Below are 23,213 nucleotides of genomic sequence, written 5' to 3'. Positions count from 1 at the left end.
TTTTCTTCCTTACTGAACCTTGTTTGCATAACTTCTTAGGGAGTCTATATAAGGTAAGGTCAGCTTTAGAGCAAGCTCTGGGGCAATTTCCTCCCTGCTTCTCCTTCCCCTTTCTTTTGTCTTGCTCTGAAGTTCACTGTTGAGTGGAAATTATGAAATGAGGTACTCTCTCTGTCTCTCTGTTGGCCAGCACGTATGTAGCGGGCCTACTATGTGCCTGGTGCTGGGGGATGTAACAGCGACTGGACAGATATGAAAGGAGCTAAATAGATCCACAGGACATACACCAGAGTGGTTACTTAGGTGGTTAGACTCTTTATTTTTGCTTATTTGTACAAATTTGCGGATTATTCTCCACTTTGTGTTCTGTGTGAAATGAAAAAAAAAAAATTGTTCAGGGCATTTATAAACAATTCTCAGTCTCCTCTGGGTTTTGTCCCTTTCCAGCCAGGGCTGGATTCAAGGAGAGGCAGCGGGAAAGACTACGGTCCCTTTTGGGAGAAGGTGGGGGTCCTCGGTCAGTGCGGACCTTGCATCGGGGTCACCCTGGTGAGAATGCTGGGTGGCATGGTCAGAATCTGCCTCTCAGTGATGACCTGAGCTGAGGGGGATTTCAAGTTGGGGTGGGAGGGGTGGGGGAGTCCTTGAGAGCTTGGTGGAGATTCTGTGCCATTCGCAGTTTTTGGGAAAATACGGGGTGGCTCATCCTGGTGGCCGCGGTGATCCCAGTGAAGTCTGACTCCTCCTTTCCTTCCTCTGTTCCCGTGCCCTGTGTGGTCATCTCGGTCATCTCCCCTCTTCATGTCTCCTCCCACACCCGCCTTGTCCTAAGCACTTAGCATCACCCCCTGGTCCTCCTGCCATCCCCTCTCTCGCTTCTGAATCCCTCCTGCTGGTCCAGCCGCAGACAGAGCTGAGGAGGAGGTGGTGAGGGGTAAAGGTGGCCATCGGGAGAGAAGGGAGGGAAACGCAGGGTGGAGAAAGGGTGAAAGGAGAGCCCGAGGCAGGGAGGGGCTGTGGAGGAGAGAGTGCACAGTGACCACGGTGACTATCTGGGTGCTTGCTTGGTGCCAGGCCGCGCCCGCAAACTTGGCAGTGGCGGCCTCATGTTGTGTATTAACTTGCTTAGTAAATGAAGGCAAGGACCTTGCAGAGAGAAATAGGACTTGGAACCAAGCGGACCCTGTCCGGCGTCTCTCGGTCCTGAGCTGGCCGGGCCGTGGGGCTGTGGGAGCTCTTTCACACTGCGAGGCCTCACAGACCACCCAGAAGGTCAAGTTCTTTTGCGAGTGGGATTTATTCACGCCATGTGAGGGCCATCTTTCCATGACTGAGACTCTGGCTGGGTGGGAAGGGGCAGGTGTCCACAGCCCTCACTCAGGGACGAGGCCTGACATGCAGTCAGCCTGGGCTCTGAGCTCACAGTGCTGGCCAGAAGGCAATGGGCGGCGGCATTGACGGTCCTCAAGGATGGCGCTCCTGGCCTTGCTTTGTTGCGGGTTGGCGTCTCCTCCGAGACGGAGCTCTATGTGATCTCGTGATGCATTTGTGACTCCTCATCAGTGATAGCTCATGTCTAATGGGCGATCTGGAGGGGACAGGACCCCCGCTACCCCGTGCTGCGGCTCAGTAGCTCTGTTCCTAAAGACGGCTCTTCTCTTCCTTGGGCTGTGGGATTTGAGCGAGGGAGAGTCCTGGGGGGACCGTCCTGGTGGTCTTCGGTGCTGAGGTACTCAGGAGTCCTGCCTAGATGCCTCTGAGTCTGTAAATTCTGATGTTGAGAAGCCAGGCCATACAGGAAGCTCCTTTTCACGATCACTTCCTCAAAATAAAAGAAGTGTGGGTGGGAAGGAAGGGGGTGGGCTGAACTTGGGGCACTTCAGCTTTTCTGCCCTTGAGACCTTCCGTGTCCCCCCTCTCCTGCCAGGGCTGGTGCAGGTTCTCTTCCCCTCCCCCGCTTTCTCTAGGTCAGTGCTTCTCAAGCTTTGAAGGCACCCGAATCCCCCAGGGGCACGGCTTCCCAGAGCTCGCGAATCAGCAAGTCTGGGGTGGACCCTGAGCAGCCACGTTCCCATGGTTTCCTGGGGGATGCTGATGCTGCTGGTCCGGGGCCCCCCGCTCTGGGAACGGCTCTCAACCGGTGCTCCAGCAGGCAGGGAAAGTGGTGTCTGGCTGCTTACCACGTCAGCATTCTGAGCCTCAGTTTCTTCAGCTGTAAAATGGGCCTGGGAGCAGAGCCGACCGCACGGAGAGCTTGGGATGCAGAAATGTGCCAGCATGTGTATGCGCTTCGAACGGTGCCCAGCATGTCCTCGGCGCTCAGTAAATGGCTTCTGTTATCCTTAGCACCCTTGTTTGTCTAATCTGCCCGCCACTGTGCTCGGCACCTAGTAGGCCTGCGAGTAGTGCTCGCCAAGCGGTGGCCAATGACTGTGTGCCTGGGAACGCCCCTGCTTTGACGCTCAGAGGAGTAAGTGTGGGGGGCGCAGAAAGCCAGCGGGGAAGGAAAGGCAGGAAGGCCACCGTTGGGTCTGGTGGGTCGGAGGCACTGAGGCCCCCGGGGCACTTTTAGCGGAGAGGTGGGGACCCAGGAGCCACGCCCGGTGCATATCCTGTTTCCTGTCATCCTCACAGCTATGCAGATGGGGGACACTGAGGTTTAGAGCTGTGGGTGCATCTGGTGCAGGTCACAGAGCTGGCATGAAGGTGGGGGAGCTTCTAATGGATTCCGGAACTTGGGCTGTTAACCTGGATGCTGGGGAGCAGAAGGTGAACGGCTGAGGTGGCAGCCGGTGTAGATAGCTGTGTGGAAGTCTCTATAGAAGACAGGGAGCTCAGGGGTCTGTCTGTAACCCCTCCGGGGTTACCCGGAGCTGCATCCTCAGCTCCTGAGCCTCAGGCTGGAAAGATGTGCCATTGGCCCTCTGGGGACCGAGTGGCACTATGAAGGTGACGGCCGTCTCAAGGACCCACGTCCTCCCGGCCAGATTCCATCACAGTGGGCACACACGGGTGCGTGCACACACACATGCAGGAGCACATGTTATCCACGTGTACGATGTGGCTTAGCTCTGCCTTTCCGTTGGTACACCCACGTTTTCCTGTGTGTGAGCCGGGTACCAGCGGGAGAAAAGGGAGGGGAGGGCTGTTTGTCACTCAGATGCCATGCTGTGGCCGGGCGCGCGCATGTGTTTTGTCAGCCCCGTTTGTCCAGAAGAGGGAAGGTGGCCCAAGTCATGACTAAGAACAAGAACTTCCCCTGCGCCAGCCGGCTGGAGGTCAGAACGGGCTCAGAGCCTCCTTCAGGGTGAGTGGGATAGGGAGGCTTCAGGTCCGAGTGGGCAGCTGTGACAAGGTCGCTCAGACAAACCGACTTTCCCTTGCAGACTCAGCTGACCTTGCAGGTTGGGCCAAATCTGGGGCCGCAAACATTTGTAAGCATAACGTGACTCTTGGATTTTCAAAAACGTCAGCAATCTCGTCGGCCAAAGCATTGTCAGATAAGCCCCAGCAGCCACCCAGGAAAACCATCCCTCCTGCCGTTAGAATGTAAATGACATTGGGCAAGGTCCACGGCTGCCAGGTTCCCCATGCCCGTGGGGGGTGGGGGGTGGGGGGCGTGACTCACTTCTTGTGCATCTCACACTCGGTCCCTGGCTGGTACGTGGGGCACACGGTTTGCAACTTTCCCACCTGGAGGCCTTGGCCATTGATGGGGCGCTGGGAATCCAGCCGCAGTCATGGGCACCCAAGCCTCCAGGCTTCCAGGGTGGGGCTGGGAGACACAGAATGGTTCCCATGGAAACGGGCTGCTGTGCTTTTGCTTGCGTTGCCTTGGCATGAGCACGTCGGGAGGCGCCCGACGTGCGGCCCTGCCTCCCCCTCAGATCGGGCAGCGATTTCATTAAACGCCTGCCATGGCATCTCGGTTTCCTCCACTACGGCTGCTCGGCTGCTCAGAGGAGCGTGCTGGCTTCTCGCATGCAGCTCCGGAACCGGGGGGCCTCCCCCCACGCCGTCTGCACCAGCCTTGCGTGGCTGCGTACATTCAGTTCCCCCGCCCCGCCACCCTGTTTCCTGTGCTCACTGCCCACCTGGCAGCTCACGGAGACATTCCCACCGTGGCCGGGCCCGGCGGGTTGCACGCTGTTCCTATTTAATCCTTGTGGCCGACTGATGAGGGAGGTGCACAATCACCCCGATTGGGAGACCTCCCAGACGTGCATCAGCAGGCGAATGGATGAGCAGAAGGTGGCATATCCATACACTAGAGTATTATTTGGCCCTAAAGGGAATGAGGGACCGATGATGCCACGATGTGGATGAACCTTGCCAACGTGCTGAGTCAAAGAGGGCCATGGATTGTGTGCTTCCATCTATGTGAAATGCCCAGAGTAGGCAGATCCAGAGGCAGAAAGCAGATTAGTGTTGCTTCAGGCTGGGCAGAGGGGCAGGGGAAGGACTATAATGGGTAGGGCTTGGGTGGCACAGAATTGTGAACGTACTCAATATCGCCGAATCGTACCCTGTAAAGTAGTTACAGTGGTGAATCTTATGTTTTGTGACTTCTACCTTTTACTGTGACTTTTTCTTTTTTTAGAAAAAAAAAAAGGAAGGACCAAAAAATATCACCCCATTTTACAGATGAGGCAGCTGAGGCTCCGGGCTTGGAGATTAAGTCAGTCCTCGAGAATAAGAGAGAGCTCCCTTGCCCCCATGTGGAGTTCCTGGACTCCTGCTTCCTTCCCTCCCACGGCCAGTCTGCCACCAAGCCCTTTTGATTTGGCCCGTGAAATGTCCCTGAGACTGTCCTTCTCTGTCCCCACTGACCCCCATGGTCCATTCCCACAATGGGTGTCTGCCGGACTCCTGTGGCCGGGTGGGGGCAGTTCCCCCAAAGGAAGGGGGCTGGGCAGACACACCCAGGCCACCCAGGCCTCGGCTTACCGTCACGTGTCACCTTGGGCACATCCCATGACCTCTGAGCCTCATCTGTCAGAGGGTGAAGTGCGTGTTGATGAAGGCAACAGTGGTGTCCCCTCCTCCCCCATGGCCCACCTCACAGCATCATTTTAAAGACCACCTGAGATAGTAAAACATCAATGTGTTTTATAAACTGTGACTGGGTGATTGTGACCTGTTTCCTTTAAGACATCGACGCCATGGAGCCACCTGGCCTGGACCGTAGGGTCCGAATCAGGAGTCTGTGGTCAGCTGAGAACCGTGTTCCTTGGCTTCCCTGGCCGCCCATGAGACAGCACCGCTTGTAGGCCAGGATGTGCTCAGGCTCTGATGTCCTAACCAGGCAGCGAACTTAACCAGCTCCAGATCTCCTTTATACTCAGAGGGCGTTGGCCTTGGGTCTTGGTGTAAACCTATACTCTGTGTGGGATTCAGCAGGGAGGCCCTGGGAAGTCTAAGGAGGAAGAGACCTTGATTTACAAAAAAATGAAAATACAGAAAAGCTCCCATGTGGTCCTTTTACCCATAGCATCAGCATCTATGGGATGCTGGGAGCCACTTAGAAAATGCAGGCCCCGGGGCCCCATCCAGGACCTGTGGACTCTGAATGTGCATTTTAGCGAGATCCCCAAGTGATTCAGACACACACGAACACTTGAGAAGCACAGCTCTCCACTCGCTTTGGGGACCTGAGAAATCCTAAAGCCAGGAGCTGGGCGCCCTTTGAGAACGGAAGAGCTGAGCCGAGCAGCTAGCCGGAGGGGAACACCTGAAGCCGGTCCTGGGCCGCCGTCTCCAGCAAGGGACAGTGATGAGCTCTCCCTGATAATCGCAATTAAAATATGGACTGTTTAGAAACTAAGCTGACTGAGGATATATAATTTCCTCAAAGAAAAGCACAGAATGTTGGTGGAAGACACAAAGAGGGTCTTGATTCAGTGGGGACACAAACTGCCCAGAAGTTCATTCTCAGCTGGGGGCAAAAGGACGCAGGGCAATGTCTGGCGACGTTTTTGGTTGTTATAACTGGGGCCCGGGGGGTGGTGTGATATTGGCATCTAGTGGGTGGGGGGCCAGGGATGCCGCTCAGCACCCTGCCTTGCCCAGGATAGTCCCCACCACTGAGAGCGATCCAGCCCCAAGAATCAGGAGTGCCGAGGTGGAGAAACCCTAGCTTATCCTAGTGGGACACACGGGTCACTCTAAAAACTCAGGACTGTCGCAGATATTTTGGGTAATGCATAGCAATGGCGGGCTATCTGAAGGGACAATAATGAAAAAAAGCATGGTAATGAAACAAAAGGTAGATAGATGTGGACCAGTGGAACAAACCGCCCCCACCCCGCCCCGAGGCCTTTTAATAACAACAGATCTGTAACATATAGCCAACAGGACATGTCCAATGGGACAATACTCAGCCTTCTTTATTGCGCTAATCCTCCAGCCATGATCTAGACAGGCCCAGCGGTCCTAGGGCCATACCCCACTCCAAGATCGGGGCTACTCTGTCCCCCCCCCCACTTCCCCTCTTAGTTCCCATTCTGAGCAGCACCTCAGGGGACAAGAGGACTTGAGGAAGGTTTCGCTAAGTCAGATCCAGAATCTGAGCCTTCCTTGACCATGTGAGGGATGCGGGGTGGGGGTGGGGGGGTGTCTCAGGCTTAGTGGCCAGAGGGGCCTGTGTTCCCAGGCCAGTATGGCCTTGAACTGCCCCCACGGCCTTGGGAGTGTCACGTGCCCCTCCGTTCCTAGGTGTGAACTGGGTCTCAGAGCCTGTGGTGCCGTTATACAAGGGGTTATACGAGGGGATGTTGTGCAAGGTCAGCGTCGGGCTCCTGCCATGCTGCTCTGGGAGCATTCTGGCTCGTGGCTCCTCCGCGGGAGCAAAGTCTTGGGACGTTTTCATTGAGCACTGTGCCCTGTTTTTGCTGTTGATGACAGATGACGTCCGGTTGTTTGCCTTCGTGCGCTTCACCACCGGGGATGCCATGAGCAAGAGGTCCAAGTTTGCCCTCATCACGTGGATTGGCGAGAATGTCAGCGGGCTGCAGCGAGCCAAAACCGGCACGGACAAGACCCTGGTGAAGGAGGTCGTGCAGGTAATTGGTCTTGGGTTCTTCCTGGGTCCGGGCGGGCCACATCCCACAAAGGATCACCATCCCCAGGGACGGGGTGGGCTGGGTTTGGCTCCTAGGACGTAAAACAAACTGCGCCACATCTCTGGACCCCCAGAGCCACTGAGGAAATGTTCCCAGAGTTGTTTGCGGGGTGCGGGGTGCGGGCAGGTAGCCAGGTTTGTGATTGTGACCACCACATAATGGAAACATGGCACCTGAGGGCCTACCTTTGAGATGGGGCAGGTGGTTCATGAAGAAGGGGGCTGGAAGGATGATCAAAATGGTAGCCACTGTCTACTTGGATCATGGGTGATCATGGCTGACTTCCTGGTGGCCATGAGGACCCAATGGGAGACTTCGTGCATGGCCTCTAAACAGTGCTGGGCTTGCGGTAGGTGCTCAGTAATAACGCTTATTCTCCAGTCCTTGCTAGGTTAGTAGGAAGAGGGGTTTTGTCCCTGAGTTCCTGAAGTTTTAGAGGGCTCTCTATTTCCAGGTGTTTCTCTGGTCCAGATGTAACCAAAATTGGTACTGTCGGAAACTTCCAAGGTGGTTCAGGTGGGGCGAGGGCTTGGGGTCACGCTGAGAAGAGAAAATCTGATTTCCAGAAAGATAAACCAGGGGAAAAGGGAGCTGATGGAGAGTTCTCTCCTTACCAAAGGGTTCTCTCTTTTGCAAAAGGGTTTCTCAAAGCCCCCTATCAGGAGATAGTAGCTTACGGGTACGGGCTTGCTTTCTCAGCGGATGAAGATGTTCTTGAATTGACTATGGCGATGGTTGCACGTATCTGTGACTATGTGAAAAACCATTGAATTGTAAAAACCAAAAACAGAACAAACACAAAAATAGGCTGTATAGAACGTGGTCTCGTGGACTGGATCCTGGAACAGAAAAACCGGTGAAATCGGAACGAGTTCTGGAGTTTAGTTAACAGTAATGTTTCAGTGTCGGCTTCTCAGCTCTGACCAACTTAGTGCAGGAATGTAAGATGTTAACCCTCACGCACACGGAGTGTGGGGTATGTGGGAACTCTCGTACTGTCTCTCTGGCAGCCTTTCTGTAGGTCTAAAATTATCCCGCAAATAAAACTTTGACTTAAGAAATAATGTTAGGAAAGAAAAAAGAATTCCCATCCTTGCATTATCGTGGCCTGTCTTTTCCATCCGCCCTGCCAGCTCTGGGGGCGAGCTCCCCCACCCCAGCGCATCTCAGCCTGCAAAGCGCACTCTAGGTGGGCATCCCCCCCGCCATGACCGCCAACCTAATTTCATAAATGATGCAGCTGCAGTCTCTGTAATGAGCGTTTTTCTGGTGGCTGAGTTTGGTGCTATTTGGTTTAAAGTACACTGTTACGTACTAAATGTTCCCCTGTTGTTGGCCTATTGAGTTGCTTCGAGTTTTTATTTTTATAAATAATGTTCCAACCCACATTTTAATACATGCAGCTCCTTTGTCTCTCCCTCGGAGTTATTTCTTTAGGATCCATTTTCAGGAGGCGGGGTTCCAGAGTTAACGGATGTGAACATCATTTTTAAAAGGTCTGAGTTGTCAGATGATCTTCTCTGAGCACGTTAGTACCAGGTCTGGGACCCAGTAAGTGTTTATTTAATAAACGTTATTGAGTTCACATCCTGGTGAGCATCACTAGCTAATACCGCTCTGCACCCCGCTCAGCACTGACACCCTTGCTCTGGAAAGCCCCCTACTCAACCCCGCGGGCTGTTTTTCTCCAGGTCCCTTTGGGATTTAGTGGTTGCCCAGCTTTCAGGGGTCTCCTTTGTGGCAGCAGAATGAAAAATGACAGAGTGCCTGTTCTGTGGCCAAAGGTCGCCTGCTGCATTCCGCCTTCCATGCGTGTTCCTCTTCCGTTGGCCGGCCCGGACCTGTGTGGCCAGCAGGGGAGGGCGTGTGGGGAGAGAACGCTTGCCAGTGGGGCGGTCTTTTGAATTTTGCAGGGCTCCTTTTTTCTTTCCATTTAAAAAATTGTGGTAAAATGCAGTAACATAAAATTGCTCATTTTCCTCATTTTAAAGCATATGACTCAGTGGTGTTAAAGCACATTCAGTGTTGGGCAACCACCATCCCTGTCTAGTTCCAGAACTTTTACATCACCTCCAAAGGAAACCCCGTCCCCATGAGCAGGCTACAGAGTTCCTTTCAGGTCTAGAACTCGGCTCAGTTTGGTTGAGTGAGCCAGGGGCCGAGGGTGATTTTTTGGGAAATAGAATTTTTCGGTGTGAAGTTTCACTTGGAACTGTTGGTCATAATCCATTTGTTTGCGAGCTCAGAGACCTTGAAGGGGAAAGGGGGATTGCCTGGCTTTCTAAACTGGGAAGCGCAGGGTTTCCAGCCTTCAGGTGTGGCTGGATCCAGGGGTCCAGCAGTAGCTTCCTCTCATCTCTCTTTTCTCTGGGTTTGGCCTCAGGTGGCCTCTGTACAGGAGCAACGGGCCAGGCTAGGGTGCTTCTTCTGGGTCTTGATCCCAGGGAAAGAGGGAGCCCTCAGTGTCAATCATTCCCTTAAAAGGACCCTGATTGGCTCAACTTAGGTCACATGCACATCCCATGGGCAGGGAGGCGGGCTTCATGATTGGCAGCTCAGGCACGTTCCCAGGTGTTAAAGGGATGCTGGTAGATGGAAAGACCCCCTTGTCCCCTGTGGCCGGGGAGCTGGGATGCCGTCTCGAACTGCAGGTGCAGTGTAATATTTTGACCATTACCTTTTGCCTTTTTCACTTCTGCATTTAAAAGGGTTTATTATCTGAAGCTATCACAATACCTCACATTTATGCTCCAGTTGCAAATACAGCCATTTAAGTTACAAAGGGTCAATTATGCTGGCACAATGTGTCTTTCCACAGTCACTAAAATCCTGCTGATCCTGGCGCACCAGCCAGTTTCCCCTCTGTTTAATAGGGACTCAGAACAGATGTTCTCTAAGGGACCTTCCTGATGGGCCATTCTGGATTCTCTGTCTTGTGGACTGTGGCACTTCTCCACATGCCTCTTGCCATGAATTCCATGTGAAAAATAAGTGGATTGCCTATAAGATTGCTGATAAACCCTTGGGTTTTATTGTAATGAAAGTAATAGACCCACATCCTTGTACTTTGCCTGAAATGTAGACAATGTAAATGGACATAAGAGACACTAGAATCAAGAAAGGCCGATCTTTGTGCCCCCTGCCTGGCCGTGGCCAAGTCTCTTTCCTTCCCGGGCTGTAGTTTCCTTATTTAGAAAATGAAGAGTTGAGTGGGTTGACTTGCTAGGTCATATTCCGCTTTGAAACGTTTTCATTTAAAAAGTGTGGCAGTTTGTTTAGGGCATCATTCCTTTGAAGGAACCTCATTTTACTGTGTCGGGCAGAGGGGCATTGCAGTGCTGTGGTCTGAAGTGGAGCTCTTTGAGCCAGATGGTGTGGGTTCAGATTTCAGCCTCAGCCCTTGCTGTGTAGCCTCGGGTGCGTTGCTTACCTTCTCTGGGCCTCAGTCCTCTGAAGTCCAAAACAGGGGTAATACAGTATCTGCCTCTTAGGGTTGAGCAAATGGAGGGCAATGCTTGGAAGCACGTCTGGGAAAGACCTGGCTGTGGTAGCTGCTCTTATTCCTAGCTTCCCCTTTTCGACAAGACCCGTGAGACACAGCTCTCTATCTCCCCTGGGCGTTATTTCCTTAGAAGATGGTAAGTCTGTGGTTGAGCCACATCGCCTCGTTGTCCTGCACATGGCTTGGACCGGAGTCCCCGCCATCAGCAACACCAGAGGTCCCGGCCTGGCCCACCGTTGCCAGTGCTGACATTGGCCAGTTCCTCCCTCCCCCGGGGCCTGCTGCACAGCTGCATTAACAGATGGGGCAACTGGGCCCAGGGCAGTGCTAGGACTTGCCCCAAAGCCCTGGCTCCCAAGCAGCAGACCCAGGCCGGAGCAGCAGAGGAGTTCAAAATCCGGAGGTTTGACCTGGGGTCTCTAGTCTGTTTCTCAGCCAGGCTGAGAAACTGAGATAGGTCTGTGCCCAGGGGAAAGGGAGACAAAACAAGACAGTCTCCCGGGCAAATCGGACTGGACGGTGGTGACGCCCAGACTGGGGTCGGGGGGTTTGGCCGGACGGACAGCATGCCTGGCTGCCCCGCCCTGGCTGTCGTCTGCCACACAGAAGGGCCCGGCTGGTGCCGGGGACAGAACACCCGGGCCATTGTTCTGGCGTCTGTACAGGATTATGGGGACAAGGCAGGCCCCCCTGTTAGGGGCCTGCTGTCCAGGCTGGCCCAGGCTGGCTTGATTGAGAGCAGACTCGGTTGGTGGTGCATCGTGCTTGCCTTGCAGAATGGCTTTATTCGTGTGATCCTTTCATTTATTTATTTATTCATTTTAAAGATTTTATTGATTTATTTGGCAGAGAGAGACACAGCAAAGAGGGAACACAAGCAGGGGGAGTGGGAGGGGGAGAAGCAGGCTCCCCGCCGAGCAGGGAGCCCGATGCGGGGCTCGATCCCAGGACCCCGGGATCATGACCTGAGCCGAAGGCAGATGCTTAACCGACTTGAGCCACCCAGGCGCCCCCCTTTTATTTATTTTTTAACATCCTATGAATGTTCATGGCGTGGAGTGACCAAGGTCCATCTCCGCTTTCACCCTTGGGAAAGTAGGGCAGTCCTGTGCCCCCAAGGAGCAGTGAGGGCAGGAAGGACGGACGTTTCAGTGACTGTGTGGAACTCTCAGCTTAATGTGTATTCTCATGGCTTCGAAACCCCAGGAGCGGGGTCATGCTGGACCCCCTCTCACCCCACAGGGCCAAGACCAGGTATACCTAAGGCTCCAGCAAGAGGGCCACATCTGTGTATCCCTGTGCTAATAACATGCCTAACGATGGTTTTATTGTGCTCCGCTGTGTGCTTGGCATTTTGAAGGACTTTCCCCATATTGAAATCATTACTTTTTTGCCACAAGCCTGGTTCTATCCCTCTCCTCATTTTATAGATGAGGGGCTGGGGGCCCAGGGAAGCCGAGTCATTTGCTCAGGGTCCCAGGGCTTGGACATGGTGAAGCCCTGCTTGGTGCCCAGACCGCCTGGCCCCAGAGCCCCGTTGCAGTCACCTGGCCCCGCTGCCCGTTTCCAAAGTCCTCAGCACCAAGAAAATGTTCTGAGGCCACATGCGGTTTGGAAACCCTACTTCTGTCGATTTGCATGGCCCATTAAAGGCTCTGAGTTGTGCGGGAAATAAACCTCTTAGATTTATTTTTAAACTTACTCAGTCTTCTTGATGGTAGAGCCTTTAAAATAAAAACTGGAAATGGAATATCATTGCTCAGCACTTGTTTGAAAAAAATAATAATAATGCTGCTGTGTCAAATGGAAAAGAGCATGGGCTTAAGGGGATGTGAGACGCAAGTTGATATTCTAGCTCCGTCAACTCCTTGCTTTGGGACCTCAGGCAAGTAACTTTGTCTTTCGAATCTATGAAAAAGATGTTATAAAAAAGAGAATGTAAATTTCCGTGGGGCTGTTGGAAGGATTAAGTAAATGCAAAGGGGAAAGGGTTTCTCTATTTTGGTGACCCATGAACTTCTATTCATCCTTCAAAACCTTCCTTCTTTATGCCTTTCTCCTACCAGCCTCCATCAGAATTAATTGCTCCTTCATCTGTGTTTCTACTGTGATCCCATGAATTATAGATTCCATGAACTATAAATAAATGACCCTAGATGGTAATCCCGAGGGCAGGGACCATGGCAACGTTATTACAGAGCTAGGAAAACAGGTGTTAAAAAGTGAAGACACAAATCTGTTCACACAGGCCTCAGACCGTGTCTTACTTTTTGCACATTCCTAGGACAGAGGAAGAACATTCCTAAATGTTCAATAACTGGTCTCAGGATTGCATTAAATTGTGGAAGCCAGTTACACTCAGGGAGGGAATTGGGGGTGGACTGGGATTTCCAAACACTCTGCTTCTGTTTCTGTAGCAAGCAGAAGTGCGAGCTGGCGGGGTTGGCCGGGAGAACCCGCACTCGTCCGTGTCATGAGATTTAAGGGGCTGATGCCGCCCGCACTCTGGGGACCCGGCTCTCTGGGGACCGACTGTGGCTGCTTCGAGGCTCTCCAGAGGGTGTCAGCTGTTTGTTTTCACCAGGAATGTTAATGCTTCTTCCAGCTCGTGGTTTATGGAAAGGCCCTTTATTCTCCGAACCAGAAAGGGCCTTCTGTGCTCATGCATTTCACCTGGGCCTGGGCTCAGGCAAGGGGGCTTTTTGTTGCTTGTGTCCTATGTTTAAGACACAAACGACCTGATCAGAAATACAAAGCCCCAGGCAGCCTGCGAAGGGCGGTGTGGGTATCACGGATGGGGGCCAGGATTAGTCATCATGGACCAGGTGCTGTTACTACCCCCATTACTCAGATGTGGAGGCTGAGGCAGAAGCAGCTGGTGGAGGATCAGAGGCCACTTTCACGGTGGGGAGCCATGGGACCCAGTCTGTGCTCCTGCTACCAAGAAGTTACAGCTCTTAGGAGAGAGAGGAGGATGCCCCACATCCTGAGCCTGGCACATAACTGGCCGCTGCTTGCACGAGCCAAGAGCTCTGCCTGGCGGGCTGGGGCCTGGGTGCCCCTCGCTAAGCCCCAGATGGGTCCCAGCCCTTGGCCAGCCGGTGGTGGCATGGGCACTGGCATACGGTTTCCCTGCAGCGGGGACCTAGCTAGAACTCAGGGAGGTCTTCACCGAAGGAGCCCGGAGCACTGAGATCAGTCCCCTCCTCTTCACGGGTGACATGAATGTACCCCACGACCTTGTTGGGCTGGAGTTTCCTGTGCTCTTTGCAGCTTGTGTCCTTGGGGTTGTTCCTGTTTCTCGTCCCTTCCATGGACCACGCCTCACTTTTGTAAAGACCTTGTCACGGGCTCCATTGTGGGGTCCAGGCCCAGCCCACCACTCAGCAGGTGTCACCTTTTGCTGACTACTTACTTCGTTTCCCTGAACTTGAGCTTCCTCCTCTGAAAATTTGGGATGATAATATCCAACTTATGGGATTATAAAAATTAAATAAAATATGGCATAAAATTCCTGATGTATATGAAGTGTTCGATGCAGATACTATTTACTTATTCAAGTTTTGTTGAAATGGGGAAACAATCTGGTGTTTACTGACAATGAACATCTGTGAGTATATATTATAATTACCAAAAAAAAAAAAGTCTGTTGAATTATTTCCTGGGAAAAATTCCCCAAGTGGGTGTGGCTGAGAAGAAAGGCTGGGCACAATTTTGACCAGGCAGAAATTGAAAACGTCAGCCTGGATTTAACTGTGCTTGTCAGTCGATCAATAGCAGGGGCTCTGGGTTAAGAAGGCTTCTGATGCTAAGTCTGGACTTGTGAGAAAAGTGCCCTGATTGATGATGATGTCTGCCGTGGATGCAGGAGGAGTGAAGCATGTTTCCCACATTCCTGCCATTCCCCATCTAGATGTAGCCGTAGTCAGACATCAGCAGAGGGGTGTCGGGGCTTCTGTAAATATCCACGGTCAGGAGAGCAGGGGTCAGACTCCAGGCGGTCACCCAAATGCTGAAGAGGTGGGTGGCCCTGCAGGGGTCAGGATTCCAGGCATATGAACAACTGCCCCTGTTTGGTGTTGGCCCAACCCTACGCCCAGCATGCTCCAAGATGTCGTGCCTCCTTGCCACCTGCCTTGGAAGATTGGACAATTCCCCGGTGCCCCCCTGAAATGTGACCGAATGCCTCTCCCTTGTCCTCTGTTTTCTCCCTAGCGAAGTGGGGTCATGTCACTCATGAGCTGCGTGGGTGACGCCGGGGCCTTTGTTCCCGAATCTGCCAAATACTAGACGGTGCCATTTTGCTGTTTGTTTTTTCCCTTTTCTATAATGACTCATGCCTGTTAATAAGAACCTGTTCTTTTTGAGTAAATTACACCTTGCTGGAAGGATTTTGCAAAACTTGGGTCTCTGAAGCTCATTAGAATGGTTGTAGGAGGGCAAGTGTGGGGGGCCCAGGAGGGGTTGGCAGCTGAACACCCAGCGGGCTTGGCACTGTGCATTTTCTTTTTTTTTTTTTTAAAGATTTTATTTATTTATTTGAGACAGAGAGAATGAGAGAGAGCATGAGAGGGAGGAGGGTCAGAGGGAGAAGCAGACTCCCCGCCGAGCAGGGAGCCCGATGCGGGACTCGATCCAGGGACTCCAGGATCATGACCTGAGCCGAAGGCAGTCGCTTAACCAGCTGAGCCACCCAGGCGCCCTTGGCACTGTGCATTTTCATCTTGCACTTGTTTCTCGGAGGTGTCCTTTCTCCTAGCACGATGTAGGCTGTGGGACACTGACTGCTTTCCTTAGCATACTGAGGTCTTTGGCTTATAATTAATCTTTACCCACTTGGGGAAGAGATACATTATTGCGGCCAGCATGTGTCTTGTCCACCCCCTGCCCCAGCTCACACACGGGGGAGGAGAGATTCTATTGCCCGCACTTCTCTGCAGGGGTTGGGGATGGACCTGAAGCTAGCACACGTCTTCCCTTTGAAAGCCAATCTCTGATCCCATAGTTGACTTTCCTGTGCCAGTTTTCCCCACTGCCCCTCAGATTCTGGCATCCGAGGTGGAATTGTGCCCCACATGCTCCGGGGGCTCAGGTGCAAAGCCACAGATGGCTGCTGGGAAAGTGCCAGGAGAACCTGTTGTCTCTCCCTCTTCTATCACAGAGATAGAGACCAGGGCCCAGAGCCATTGACTGCTTCCCTTGGGGCATTTTAGAGCCCCCCTGGTTCTCTTCCTATGCTCTCAGACTCTTAAAAAGAGAGTCCGAAGCACCAGACTTCTGCCTTCCCAGGACCTAGGAGAATGTCTGGTATACAGCAGGTGCTTAGTAAGCATGTGTTTGCTGGAAGAAATGCATGGCATTAGTTCTCCTTCTCTTTGGATGCAATGAAAGTCACCTCTCTTCCCTCGTCCCACTTTGTAGAAACGTGCATTGCTGACATCACAAACTTAACTGCCAAAGACTCCACACTCAGTTTCTCTTCCCAGACCTTTCTCTGTACCCACATTCTCTGCATAGGTTAGTGACCCACCCTAGTCCTAGTGTTCTGGGTAGGAGACCCGACGCTTCTACCCCAACAGGCTTCCTGCCTATCCTCCTGTGGCTAACCCTGTGCCCAGCTTTTGGGTGTGCAGCTGGATTTGCTGTCTTCTCTCTGCAAGGGCCAGGAGATGCCGATGTTGCTGCTTTGGTTATGCTAAGGAATCACCTGGACTTTCCTTCATTAAAATAAATGGCAGGGATGAAGAAACCATTGTGGGTGAGAGAAGAGGAACCAGCTGCTGCTCCCTGTGCCTTCACTCTTGAGTGTTTCAGGAAACTTTCCATCTCAGATTCCCCTGACAATCTTGAGAACAAAGGTGAACCCAGGATCACTTAAAATATCACCTCCTCAGGGTGCCTGGGTGGCTCAGTTGGTTAAGCGACTGCCTTCGGCTCAGGTCATGATCCTGGAGTCCCAGGATCGAGTCCCGCATCTGGCTCCCTGCTCGGCAGGGAGTCTGCTTCTCCCTCTGACCCTCCCCCCTCTCATGCTCTCTCTCTCTCATTCTCTCAAATAAATAAATAAAATCTTTAAAAAAAATATATATCACCTCCTCATTCTTGGGAACCCTCATCGAGTGTCCAAGCCTTATGCACACTCATCAGATCCTCCTGACAGCCCCAGGATGTAGGTCTTATTGTCCTCATTTGCACACGAGGAGACTGAGTTGGGGGCGTGGAGTGTCGGGGTGGTGGAGTGTGTGTGGGGGAAGGGTGGTCAGTCCCAGGGTGGCGGGGGAGGGGAAGACCCTGGGGAGGGCCAACTGCCCGAGATGCAAATGGACAAATGTTCCTGTTTGTGTTTGGACCAAACCCACGCCCAGCACACTTCAGGACTGAAGCTGGGGTTTAAACCCAGGCAGTTGGGAGCCGTTTAAAAGTGAGATGGTTTAGGGGCGCCTGGGTGGCTCAGTCAGTGAAGTGCCCAACTCTTGATCTTAGCTCAGGTATTGATCTCAGGGTTGTGAGTTCAAGCCCCACATTGGACTCCACACTGGTTGTGGAGCCTACTTAAAAAAAAAAAAAAAAAGGTGGGGCACCTGGGTGGCTCAGTTGGTTAAATGTCTGCCTTGGGCTCAGGTCCTGGGATCGAGTCCTGCATGGGGTTCCCTGCTCAGCAGGGAGGCTGCTTCTCCCTCTCCCTCTGTCTGCCACTCCCCCTGCTTACACGCTCTCTCTCTCTCTCTCTGTCAAATAAATAAATAAACAAAATCTTAAAAAAAAGAATTAAAAAAAGTGAGATGGTTTAAAACAAAAGACAGGCAAATATTTAAACACTTTTTAAACCAGTCTCGCAAATAGATTCTAGACTATGTACAGAGCCTGGTTCTAACCTGTCCTTCTCTAGAGTTGCCTTCCTAGGGACAGACCATTGGAAGCTTCTAATGGAAGCAATGTCTGTCTTACATCTTTGAAATATGAACATATATGCACTTGAGAAAAGTCACAGGGACAAATGCATCCTGAACTTGGTATTGCATGTCTCAAGGCCATCCTGGAGTCAGGTTTAGATGCATGGGCCTCTTCCATGGAAAAGAGTGAGGAGTGACCCTTTCTGGAAGCTATCAGCCAGGGACAGAGTGTTCCCAGATATGACAGAGAAGATCTTTCTAGAACCACAGGTGACCGTGCCTCCAGACCGGCACCTTTTGCTTTGAAGTTGTTGCCATGTGGCTTTGTGGCCTTGAGGGTATGACAGAGGCTGTGGTGGGAGGGACGGGCAGTCTGGAGCAGAGGAAGGGAGAGGACAGGACAGACCAGGGTCAGAACCTGCCCCACGGGGCCCCTGCCGTGAAGCTGCTGTGTGCCCTGGGAGGAATGCATCTCTTGCTGCTTTTCAATCAGATGGGGGGTGAATGTCAGAGTTTTAAGGGCTTTTTTTTTTTTAAGTTCTGGATCAAGATATGGCCCATGTCCAGGCCTCCGAAAGCTCCCCCTCCTCTATTCATATCAGTTGAGCTATTTTATGATTCATGATTCTCCTTGACTGAGCACATTATTCTTTCAGACTCTTTCCTGTTCTATCTAGACCCGCCCCGTCACCAGCCTCACGGGGCTGCTGAGCACTTGAGGTTTGGCCCGTCTGCACTGCTTTGTGCTGTACGTGTAAAATGTGCACTGGGTTTCGAAAACTTCCTACACAGAAACGAATGTGGAAGGTCCCATTAATGATTTTGTATGTTGGTTACGTGTTAAAATGGCAGCATTTTGGATCTGTAAAGTTAGATAAAAATCCTATGAAAATTGCTATCACCAGGTTCTTTTTTACTTTTTTTCAACGTGGTTGCTAGAAAGTGAAAAATTCCCTATGTGTTAGCATTGCTCTGGGCCCTGTCTCCTTCTGACAACTGCGGCCTTTGGTATCACCTGCCTCTGCCCTGTAGGCATTTGGTGACAGCGGGAAGGTGCTAGGGACAGTGGCTAAGGGTAGAGGTGTGAGCAAAGGCAGGTGGTGGTCGGGCCCTGCTCAGATGTGCTCTTTGTGGTTCTCAGCTGTGGGCTGGTCCTTATGCAGGCTCCTTCCCGTCCGGTGTGTTGCTCCCAGGTTGGGGGTCCGGCTGCCTACAGAGCTGGTTTTGCTGTTTCTGCCTCTTTTTGAAATGTCACAATGAAGCCCACTCCCTGGGGTCGCTGGTGTTCACCCTGCCAAGTGCAAGGTCCCTTCTGAGGATTGCTGGAAGGAACCGAGATGGGGAAGGGAGGGGTCGATGTTGAGTTGGGTTTTGGCTGACTCAGACCTTTTGGGGACTTTTTGTAGCATCCACACCCTGAGGGGAAGTGTCAGTTCACCTTCGAAGCCTCTGGGGGTGCTGAGCATCCTGTGTGGGGGCGGCCCCTCCACATGTCTCCACGCCCTCCCACTCCTTTGGCCCCCTGGAGGGCGGATGCTGCTCCCATAGTGAGAGCAGGTGAGGTTGCCTCTCTGTGTACTTTTTTTGATATAATCATTTTTTGCCTCACCTTTTGGTTTTTAAATCATGTCTCTGGTATCTAGCATAGAGTTTGGGGGGGGGTGTTTTTTGATAGTCTAAGACATAGCTGTTTTGGGGGATAATTTTGCTTGTTTACATTTATTGTTATGTTACGTTTTTACTAGATTCTGTTATTCTGGATTGCTCCTTATTTTGTCTGTGATTTGATTTCCCATATGCTGGTGGTTTTCAGTTGGACTCTGCATAGCTCCGTGCACAGTTTCACTGTAGATTTCTTAGTGCCTTATCAAACTTCTTGGTAATCTAAATCTCCTAATGGCTAACAGACATGAACAGGAGTGATCTTATTTCTTTTGTCACCATATATAGCTATCACACAGCAGGGGAACTTTGCACTTCCTGCTAGAGGCATCTCGAGCTGTTGGCTTCCTCCTCCTCTGCTCTCTGCCCCTCCCCCCACTGCCATTGGGGCTCAGGTTGAGAAACACGTTAATTCTCGGTTCCCCTTCCTGGCCCATACGTCCAACTTGTGTTCACTCACTATACTGAAGACAGACACCAATGCTTAAAATTTTAAGCACAGGATGGTGGATGGGAATAGAAAGGGTCAGAAGGATGTTTAGTCATTCTGGGCTAGTTACACAATCTCTTCAAGCCCAACCCCGTGGGTCTTATCTTAAAAAAAAAAAAAAAGCTAACATGCTGAGGGAGGATTAAGTGAGATGTATGAGGCTGCACCTGGCACATATGAGTTGCTTGACAAATATTAACCTTCCCCTCTCCCCTCCCTGTTAGAATCTTAGTGGCTTGGTATGGCAAATGGTTTGTCTTTATACTGTGAAACTTGACCTTGAGTGTTCTCTTGGTTTACTCATTCTTCTTGGAGGCATGGTGACTTTTTTTCTGTAGTCTTTTTTTTTTAATTGAAGTGAAATTCACATAACATAAAATTAGCCATTTTAAATTATACGATTCATTGGCATTTGGTACATTCACAGTGTTGTGCAACCACCATCCCTATCTAGTTCCCAAACATTTTCATCCCCCATCCCCAGGAGAAAACCCGTCCCCATTAGAACTCACCCCCTATTCCCCATCCAGTCCCCGGAAACCACAAATCTACTTCCTGTCTCTGTGGATTTACCTTTTCCAGACATTTCATGTAAAGGGAATGATACAGTACGTGATCCTATGTCTGGCTTCTTTCAATTCAGCATGATGGTTTTGAGACTCATCCATGATACTGTGTATCAACAACTCATTCCTTTTTATGGCTGAGTAATATTCCATCTTGTGGACAGACCATAATTTATTTACCTGCTCTTCTGCCCATGGACATCTGGGTGGTTTCCACTTTTGGGCTGTTATGAATAATGCCCCTGTGAATATTCGTGTACAAGTGTTTGTGGGGATGTGTGCTTTCATTTCCCTTGTGTAGATCTCTAGGGGTAGAGTAGCTGGGTCATCTTAAAGGGTTTTAAGAATTAAGTTTGCCATGGGCGCCTGGGTGGCTCAGTTGGTTAAGCGACTGCTTTCGGCTCAGGTCATGATCCTGGAGTCCCTGGATCGAGTCCCGCATCAGGCTCCCTGCTCGGCAGGGAGTCTGCTTCTCCCTCTGACCCTAACCCCTCTCATGTGCTCTCTCTCATTCTCTCTCTTTCAAATAAATAAATAAAATCTTTAAAATATATATATATAAAAAAAAAAGAATTAAGTTTGCCAACGTGTGACCATGTCTGGTACCCATAGGTGCTTAATAAATGGTGGTCATTGTTTACACTATTTCCTTGTGGATTTTGTGTGTGTGTGTGTATGGATGATTTTCTGACCTTCAGACATTTTATTCGTATTTTGGTAAATTTCTGTGTTTTCTTCTCTTTCACCATCCTTGTTTGGTGAAGTCTCGTGATCCACATATCAAAATAACTGTTGATTCTTCATGGCTCGGAGTTCTCAGATAAGCCAGATCACCTGCCTCACACATTCATGCCACAGGCATTTATTGAGTACCTCACATGGGCCAGGCCCGGGGGAACTTATGGTGAAGTCTGTGCGCTCCGAGGGCAGACAGTGTCTGCACCGATTCAGCTCATCACTGTGGCTGAAACCCACCTTGGTGCAAATGTTCACACCATGGAAATGAGCACAAGCTTCTGTTCAGGACTTGCCCCCACCCCTCATTTTGGAACAGCCTGATGTTAAACACTTCCCAGCACACCCGCCTGTCTTTCTGGCCTCTTCTCCTATTATTCTGACAGGTTGGTCTTTCACAGACCAGGAAACTAAGGCACAGAGAGTTGAAGGAACTTGCCCAAGGTCACACAGCCAGAAAATGACAGCGCAGCATTCAAGCCCGGTCTGACCTTGGCCCATCACCTTGGTCGGGACTACACCGTATCCTGACTTCACCCATTTCCTGATCTCCAGTCACGGTTTTTCCTCTTCTTGCCAAACCACGCTGCCACCAAATTTTCATTTTGATCATTTCTTAGTATTTTGGGTGCCAGGACTTTCTGGTGTGTTTTCTGAGCAACACTTTGATCCTGTCCCTTCTTCACGGGAACTCTGTGTTTTATTTTGTTCTTGCAGAATTTTGCTAAAGAGTTTGTGATCAGCGATCGGAAGGAGCTGGAGGAAGATTTCATCAAGAGCGAGCTCAAGAAGGCGGGGGGCGCCAATTACGACGCACAGACGGAGTAACCCCAGCCCTTCCCCTGCCCCTTGCAATGTCATCCGCCTGCTCCCCGGGGAAGGGGACCGCGGCCTCAGCCACCAGCCCGCCAGCCCACCAGGGACAGGAGACGCCGTGCGAGGCCACGCGCGCCACCCTGTCTGCGGCTCATCTCCCCTTCCCTGCTTCCCTCCCGAGCCCCCCTGCGCCCTATCTCCCGAAGCTCATGGAACATCTTTCTTTTATCTCCTTTTCCTTCTCCCCCTCTTGCTTGTTCTAAGGAAAAATCATTTTGATGCCAAGGCCACGCACATCACCAAGATCTGAGGCTCCTGTGGTGCCCCCTTTTTCTGGCATTCTCTTACACTGCATCCCGCCTGGCCTCTCCCGCCACCAGCTCGCGTCGCCTGGGGGTCTGGGCCGCCGTCTGGTGTCCGTGGCGCCCGCCTGCTTGGTGGAGGAGGCCACTGTGCCTGTCGGGGGGCCGCCTTCGCCAGCACACACGTCGATCCCATGCATCAGGCTCAGACCACCCCCACCCCCGAGCGTGCTCCGGGGTCCCTCACCCCCCGATTCAGAGTTGCCTAAGTTACGCATCCATCCAATGGGGACGGTGCTCGGCAGTGAGACGCTCAGGCCTGACTCCGACCCAACGGAAGAGAGAAAATTTGCCTTAACAGTTGCCCAGCTGCGGCTTGGGCACACGGTCTGGAGTGGCTCATTCCTACCCTTGGGCTTGAGGTCTCATCGCAGCATGGAGTGGGGGCGCGGGGCCGAGTCCAGTGGGGACGAGGAATCTTTCAGAGTTCCCTTCAGGGGCTCCCCCGGTGAGGACGCCTGGGAGGGAGGCCAGGGTGCACAGCGGGAATTCAGGTAGAACTGGGGGCCGATTCCTCGCTTTCGGGGAGGCCCTCTGCGCCGGGGGGGGCAGCTCTGCCACTAAGCGGGTCCCTGCCCTCGTGGCACGAGAAGGTCTGTGGTGTTCCTCCCGGGTGGGCACCACGCGTTCAAAAGGATTTTTTTTTTCCCAGAGAAAGATGAGATTGGCTTGGTTCTTCATGAGCACAGTTTGTGTTGTTCTTTTTCTTCTTTTCCTTGCTCATTTCATTTGGGGGTAGGAAATCTGTGCTGTCTTGGGGTTGTGAAGAACATCTGCCCTCAAACAGTTTACAGAAATAAATTTTTTTTTTGTTTTTCAAAAAACAGGTTTGTCTGGCGTGTGTGAAAATGCTGCTTTCTTGACTTACACACGAAGGCCGCCGTCATATTCAAGTCTAACAGACATTCGTGGCGTCATTGGGGGCGAGGCACATTCATATTCTGTTGCTTATTTAATTTTTCACAACAACCTGAAGAAAAAGGTGCCGCTTGTGTCCTTGTTTTATGGAAACGGAGGCTCGGGGAGACAGAGTGAGTCCCCTGAGGCTGCCCAGCTAGCAAGTGCA

General features: G+C 51.8%; 1 protein-coding gene across 1 annotated transcript in view; it reads left to right on the top strand.

The window, feature by feature from the left end:
* Positions 1–22,965, top strand: part of COTL1 (coactosin like F-actin binding protein 1) — a 40,322-nt gene extending 17,357 nt beyond the window's left edge. The window contains exons 3-4 of the mRNA XM_021702542.2: positions 6,904–7,061; positions 21,687–22,965. Coding sequence (XP_021558217.1) covers positions 6,904–7,061; positions 21,687–21,797 — 269 coding nt within the window. The 3' untranslated portion in view covers positions 21,798–22,965. The remainder of the gene's footprint in view (positions 1–6,903; positions 7,062–21,686) is intronic.
* The last annotated feature ends 248 nt before the right edge of the window (positions 22,966–23,213 follow it).

This window comes from Neomonachus schauinslandi, chromosome 16 (assembly GCF_002201575.2).
Source record: "Neomonachus schauinslandi chromosome 16, ASM220157v2, whole genome shotgun sequence".
Lineage (NCBI taxonomy): Eukaryota > Metazoa > Chordata > Mammalia > Carnivora > Phocidae > Neomonachus > Neomonachus schauinslandi.
The sequence above is the reverse complement of the archived record's forward strand: the minus strand, read 5'-3'. Positions and strand labels throughout refer to the sequence as shown.